Here is a 6,975-nt window from a genome sequence, read left to right as displayed (position 1 = left end):
TCTTCATTCTCATTTCAATTCTACCTTACAATCACATGATCTTCGTCCATCTCGTTGTTCAACTGTTTGCACTTGCATTTTCTCTTTCGCCTAGTCATTATCTTTTTACAAGGGCTTGTCTCGTCGATGGACCAGATTCCTGCTGGATCAGAAAATTGATCAGGCCCACTGGATCGATCGCCTATATCAAAGCAATCCTTGATCAATCTCGTTGATTGATAGACTTGATTTCTAAGGAATAAAATCCTATCAGTCCTTACTCGGCCTGGCCACTCCGATCAGATCGCTGAACCATATTTTTTATCATGCTTTAAGCGGTAACCCCTGCCCTGCCTTCCCCCATATTACACAGTTATTATTGGCTGTTGGGTTAATGTAGTTTAATGACAGCCTATTATTGATTTATCATGCTTTAAGCGGTAACCCCTGCCCTGCCTTCCCTCATCTTACACATTTATTTTTGACTGTTGGGTTAATGTAGTTTAATGACAGCCTATTATTTATTATTGATTGTTTGGGCTGGGATCAAACTTTCCGTCCCTCCGTCTTCCTTTACCTCTAATTATTGATTTATAGGACTAATCTTCCATAATATCCTTTAAAATTTGACACAAGTGCATTTTAGTCTTATGGTTATGATGTATTTCCTTTAAATAAGGATGCCCTTCTTTTAGAAAAGGCAGCCAAGAAGAATGAAGCAAGACACTTGCCTCACCTCTCTATGTTTAAGTACCCTCTCTCACTTTGAGATCCCCGTCCCTTGTGATGGCTATATACATCACTGTGACTTCACGTATCTTGTCCCCAGTTGACCCCTGCCTTGCCCATTTGACCTCTCCTCGTCTATCCTCCCCCCCCCCTCCAAAATATGAGTCTGCATCAAGGTTTGTACCATAATTAGCTACCTGGGCTTGTATTTTCTTTCTTTCTCTCCCTCTCTCACTCACTAATCCTTCCCTTAGATTGATGCCCGCAACTCATCCACCTTCCTTCACCTGGTGAATGTGACTCATCTAGCTCAATGATTGACGTCCACATGCTCTTTGGGCCTGCATTTTCTCTTCCTCTTCCTATCTATGAAGGAAATACTCCTCAGGTTTTCTATGACTCCATCTGCCTTGACCTCGCATCTGTGATTTAAAGTTCATCTAGCTTCATTACCCTTAGAATTTTAATACCTGCACTTGTTTGTTTCTTAGATGTATGATTTCATTGGGTCATGATTAAACGTGGTCGTTTTGTTCTTTTTGTGCAAATTGTTCGTTCTGTTCAGTTTTCTGAACAGAACAAAAACGAATCCGAACAGAACATTGCACAGACCCGTGTGCGGTTCTGTTGTTCGCTTTGTGCGAATTTTGTTCTAGTTTTGTGCGAATGTTCGAATTTTGTTCATTTAAAAAAAAGAACAGAACAAAGAACAAGGCCCTGTGCAGTTCTTTTGTGCAATTTTTTTGTTTGTTTCAAACAAACAGAACAGAACAACCTTGTCTTGTCATGATAATGGGCGATTAGCATGATGACAATGATCATGATGATGATGACTAATGGTCGATGCAAAGGCCTTAACCAAGTGATGCAATACATGCCAAAATAAGGAACCCTCATTGTCCTGTGTCTTATGACAAATGAGATGATGATAGTGACACTGAGGATGGTCATCCAGCCAAGGGTAGAAGTTTGCTTGGTATGCGATGATAATGATCATGCAGGATCCGGCATGTGTCGACTGATACGATACCTTCATCATCATCGTCACTGTCAATGCGCCTATGAGCTTCGATGACGTTGACGATGGCTTGATACGGCATATCAACCATGCTCAAGATGGTGTTGGCGATGACTTGATAGTTAAAGGCAGATCAACTGTGCTCAAGATGACATTGTCAACCTCAACCCTATGGTCATACACATGATGATGATAGGTATAAAGATCATAATCATGACGATGATGGTGGACATGAAGATCTGAGCCATGCATTGAGGTCCCCTACAATAATGAGAAATTTCTTTATTTATGCATATTACGAACCCAATAGTTCAAGTTAATGCATACAATGACTAGAACATTAAGGATGATCATGGTGAAGTTGAAGGATTATCGCTTAACTTTTGATGTTGGATGATGGCTATGGGCTCAATAAGGTACTGAAATTCATGTCCCTTCAATAATAAACCACTTGCTTACGAAGATATTAAGTATGACCATGGTGATATGCACATATACAAGCTAAACATTCATTGTTGGATGATCATTATGATGGCAAAAAGATAGCCAATTACCGAGTTCATGTCCCTTCAATTTCAAACCACCTTGTAATTTATTCAATTTATGATCCTAATAGCTAATGGTAATGGTTTAAATTACAATAGCATTAAGGATTATTTTGATGCTATGAAAGATAAAAATTCAGTATTAAATGATGGATGATGGATACGATGAAGGTCATACAGATCTTAGCATTCAATGTTCCCAATGATCAATATAATTGAAAGAAGCCTATCATTCAATGTTGGATGAGGATAGTGATGAACATATAAATCATTGCCAAATACTGATATTAGTGCCCCTTCAATAAGAAAATGCTTATGCACAATATGATCTAAAAGATATAATATAATAGCTGTAATCTGATGACTATATCAGTGATGAAGATGCTGATGCCATTCAAAGAAAGAATCTTAGTATTCACTGCTGGATGGAGATGATGATGATACTATTTAAAGTCGTTAAACAAGTACTGAGAGTTCATTCTTCATCAATAGGCAACAACCTTGCCCATTTACACCTTGTGTTTGGAGACGATCATGATCATGGGTGTGGTAACAATTACATCTATGTTGATAATTCTATTAGAAGATAGAAGTTTCGCATTCAATGATGGATGATGGTGATGATAATCACGATGACAGACACAAAGATCATAGTCAAGTGTTGTTTTTTTTGCCTGTTTTCTCTAGGAATTTCTTGTGTTTATACACCTTATGATCTTCTCATGAGGTGTTATATGATTATGATTCCCTAAACAGAGGTTCATAGAGAGCTGAACACAATTCAATTTCCTGAAATAGCTTGCAAAGCTAGCGTTTATGATCTCCAGTAGGGGATGTCCTGATCTCCAGTAGTGGGTGACGTGGTTTGAATTTTTGAACTGCACTTCGTACTTGTTCAATTCTTATGGGTGGACAAGAACTGCACTACGTGGTTGTATTATTCCATCTCCAGTAATTATTAGTTCTCGCTTGAGTGCTCTCTCTCTCTCTCTCTTGTTGCTCCCACCAATCTCGGTACTCGTCTCTCTCTCCCTTGTTTCTTGTCGCTCTCATTCCTAATCTTTCTCGTCTTTCTCGTTCCTTATCTCTCTCTTTGTTGTCGCTCTTGTTCAAAATCTCTTGATCTTGTTTCTTCTCTCTCTCTTTTTGCCCATCTCAATTATCTCTCAGTCAGTTTTGAGTGGTGTGCGTTTCAGATTTTCGTCCCATTAATGCCATTCTCACCTCACAAAGGGTTTGGGGCCGTCAGAAACTTGCACATATAGTGCAGGGACGCGGACGAGACAGTTTTATCTTCCTGGGACGAAAAAACCATCCTGTCTGCGAAGTTGGATGAAAATCGGGACGGAAATTTGTCTGGAGACCTCTGGACAGGACGGTTTTTGTCCACTTTGACGAAAAAACCATCCCGTCCGGAGGTCTCGGACGAAAAAACTGTCCTGTCGGTGTCTCTGTACTGATTCCGGACGTTGGACGGGACGATCTTCATCCCGTTCCGTCCATTGTCCACGCCCCGAACGATCCTGAACTATTGTAGTGCAGGGACACAGAGGGGACGGTTTTTTTGTTCCATGATGAAAAAATCATCCAGTCCGCATGGTTGGACGAAAACCGGGACGAAAATTCATCCCGAGACCTGCGGACGATGGTTTTCGTCAGGACGGGACGAAAGATTGTCCCGTCCAGACGTCTCAGACGAAAAAACCGTTCCGTCTGCGTCGCTGCACTGATTTCGGACATCGGACGAGATGATCTTAGTCCCGCCCGCCAACCTTCCACGTCCAGAACGATCCGGAACTATACTTGCACATTGTAGTCACGCATTACCGGCACATGGGGCGAATTTCGGCTCCCAACCGCACATCCATCCCTAACTTTTCTTTGGTGCTGAAAGATAAGGCGTCAGGGGCATTTCTGGAAAGTCATCCTAGAGAGAGAAATGACAGATAAGCGGGTCCCACTTTCGCGCGCTTTCCACGTCAGCAGTCTCATCCTAATACCCAGACCTGAAAGTGAACTAAAGTAAATCTCCGTACACATATTATACACCTGCGAAAGTTTTAATTATTTTAATGTCCCAATCAGGGTACGGACAGAACCTCTGATTCTCGGATCGGGATCGAAGCGCTGTCGTTGAATCCAGCGATAAAGCATCGACGGCTAGGATCTGCCGATCTGTGGGAGGGCCCATCGGGGAAACCCTGGAAAGATCGGGGATTCTGGACCGTCCGATTCAAAGCGGTTTCCGGATTAAGGGTCCCCCGTTATCCGAAAAGCGGTCGCTCACATGGCAAGGCGGGGACCGACACGTGGCGGTGTCCCACCGCCACGTCACGCTAGAGACCGGCGGTAACCGCACCGCTTCCCGGTAACTCCCCAACGGCCTGCCGGCACGTGTCAGTCGCTGGGTATTTATATCCATATCCCCCCCAGTTAAAATCCTTACCCCTAAGCTTGGAGGAGAGAGAACACCGCCGCCGCTCTGCCTACTCCGACTTGCTTCGAAGAACGAGGATCGGATCGGATCGGGGCGCGGTTCATCCCAGGAGATTGATCAGAAGCGTAGAGTGTAGCTCGCCAAGGCGGTAATCGTTTGGATCCGGCGGAATCCGATGCCTCCTCCGCGGCTGAAACGGATTTTTCTCTTCGAAGAACGGATTCCAGGCGTAGGCAGCGTCGAGATTCGGCCTGTGTTCTTGTATTGATCGCGAAGAGGTAGATTGCGCGACGTTTTTTTTTGTTTCTCGATTAATTGTTTGGAGTTTGATCCGGCTCTGGTTTCTGGAAACTCTCCGGAGGAACCGATCTGGATTCGGTTTATTTCGGCATTTCGGATGCGCGCGAGATGGATTGGAGTTTGATTTTCTTGTGTTATCGGGAAATCACCGTAGGAATTGATCTCGATACGGTCCGAGAAGTGATTCGATGGACCGCGGCATTTGGAAGCGCGCGGTTGATTATATTTTACCTCTCGCAGTTTTCTGGAAAATTTCCTGCAGAACCTTTTCTGGATTCCATTCGGCGAGTTTCGCAATCGACCGATCGTCGGATTCGCGCCGATCTACTGCTCGGAGCTAACTCTCGCACAGGTTTCTAGAAATTTCTAGAGAAAACTTTCGCGGAATTCGGAAAGTTTCGATCTCGCGCAGGTTTCCGAAAATTTTCAATCACCGCACTCATCGAATTTTAATCTTGCGCGCAGGTTGGGTATAATTTAGGGGGAATTCGATCTGGATGCGACATAAATAGATCGAGAAAAGCGTGGATCCAACGGAGGAGGAGGAGCGGATGATGAGCCTGGCGGAGGATGAACAGGCGGCACAGACTGCAGAGATCCGCCTGCCGGCAGACATCGACTGGCAGATGCTGGACAAGTCCCGGTTCTTCCTCCTCGGCGCCGGCCTCTTCTCCGGCGTCTCCGCCACGCTCTACCCCATCGTCGTCCTCAAGACGCGCCTCCAAATCGCCTCGTCCCCGTCCTCCGCCGTCCGCACCGCCGCCGCCATCCTCCGCGTTGAAGGCCCCCTCGCCTTCTACCGCGGCTTCGCCACCTCCATCACTGGCACCATCCCCGCCCGCGCGCTCTACATGACCGCCCTGGAGGTCACCAAGAGCAGCGTCGGCGCCGCCACGCTCCGCCTCGGCATGCCCGAGCCCGCCGCCGCCACCGTCGCCAATGCCGCCGCCGGGCTCAGCGCCGCCATGGCCGCGCAGGCCATCTGGACCCCCATCGACGTCATCAGCCAGCGCCTCATGGTGCAGGGCACGGCCGCCCGGTACAGCGGCGGCGTCGACGCCTTCCGCAAGATCCTGGCGGCGGACGGCGTCCGCGGGCTCTACAGAGGCTTCGGCATGTCCATTCTCACCTACGCACCGTCTAATGCGGTGTGGTGGGCGTCTTACTCGCTCTCGCAGAGGACGATATGGAGCGGAATTGGCTTCTATCTGTGCCGGCACGAGGCGAGGGCGGTGACGCCGGACTCGAAGACGGTGGTGGCGGTGCAGGCGGTGAGCGCGGCGGTGGCGGGAGGGGTGGCGGCGCTGGTGACGATGCCGCTGGACACGATTAAGACGAGGATGCAGGTGCTGGATGGGGAGGACGGAGGAGCGGCGGAGGGGAGGAGGAAGAAGGGGGTGGCGACGGTGGCGGGGACGATAAGGAGTCTGGTTAGGGAAGGCGGCTGGGCGGCGTGCTACCGAGGGCTCGGCCCCCGCTGGGCTTCCATGTCCATGTCCGCCACCACCATGATCACCACCTATGAGTTTCTCAAGCGCCTCTCTGCCAAGGACCAGCCCGCTGCCTGAGCTTACCTCCATCGTAGACTTTTTCTTCTTCTTTTTCTTCTTCTTCTTCTCCGTCTCGGTCTCTGTCTCCCTCTCTCTCTTCTTCTTCGTCTTCTTCGTCTTCTTCGTCTTCTTCTTCTTCTTCGTCTTCTTCTTCTTCTTCGTCTTCTTCTTCTTCTTCTTCTTCATCTTCGTCTTCTTCTTCTTGGTTGTTTGCTTCTTGGAGGAGTAACGTGCGGTTGTTCGTTGGACAGGTTGGAGGGGAGTTGAAGATGGATGCCACTTCAGATACCCGCCAGGTGACTCAGCTTTCCGTTTCTTTTATCGCGTTATCCTTCTGTATATATTTCTTTTTCTCCGGGAGTCCGGGTTATGAAGCATGGGGGTGGAGGCCCACGTCGGGTTAGTCAAAGGTCAACT

The 6,975-nt window shown here is 47.4% G+C and overlaps 1 protein-coding gene across 3 annotated transcripts; it reads left to right on the top strand.

The window, feature by feature from the left end:
* The first annotated feature begins 4,707 nt into the window (after positions 1 to 4,707).
* On the top strand, positions 4,708 to 6,973 carry LOC144711057 (Mitochondrial substrate carrier family protein). 3 transcript variants are annotated; one of them, XM_078584974.1, is made up of 4 exons: positions 4,708 to 4,986; positions 5,271 to 5,360; positions 5,474 to 6,589; positions 6,810 to 6,973. In XM_078584974.1, the coding sequence occupies exon 3, from the start codon at positions 5,560 to 5,562 to the stop codon at positions 6,574 to 6,576; it is 1,017 nt and encodes a 338-aa protein (XP_078441100.1). In that variant the 5' UTR covers positions 4,708 to 4,986; positions 5,271 to 5,360; positions 5,474 to 5,559; the 3' UTR covers positions 6,577 to 6,589; positions 6,810 to 6,973. The 3 variants fall into 3 exon arrangements, with proteins under 3 accessions (XP_078441100.1, XP_078441102.1, XP_078441101.1); XM_078584976.1 differs by having other exon boundaries at positions 5,249 to 5,360; XM_078584975.1 differs by lacking the exon at positions 5,271 to 5,360.
* Positions 6,974 to 6,975: the final 2 nt, after the last annotated feature.

The sequence above is a fragment of the Wolffia australiana genome, chromosome 13 (assembly GCF_029677425.1).
Source record: "Wolffia australiana isolate 7733 chromosome 13, ASM2967742v1".
NCBI classification, from domain to species: domain Eukaryota; kingdom Viridiplantae; phylum Streptophyta; class Magnoliopsida; order Alismatales; family Araceae; genus Wolffia; species Wolffia australiana.
This window is presented reverse-complemented; position numbering and strand designations above follow the sequence as displayed.

Bases quoted from the DNA above. Each gene is read 5' to 3' on its own strand.
- LOC144711057 (XM_078584975.1), top strand. From the start codon at position 5,560: ATGATGAGCCTGGCGGAGGATGAACAGGCGGCACAGACTGCAGAGATC.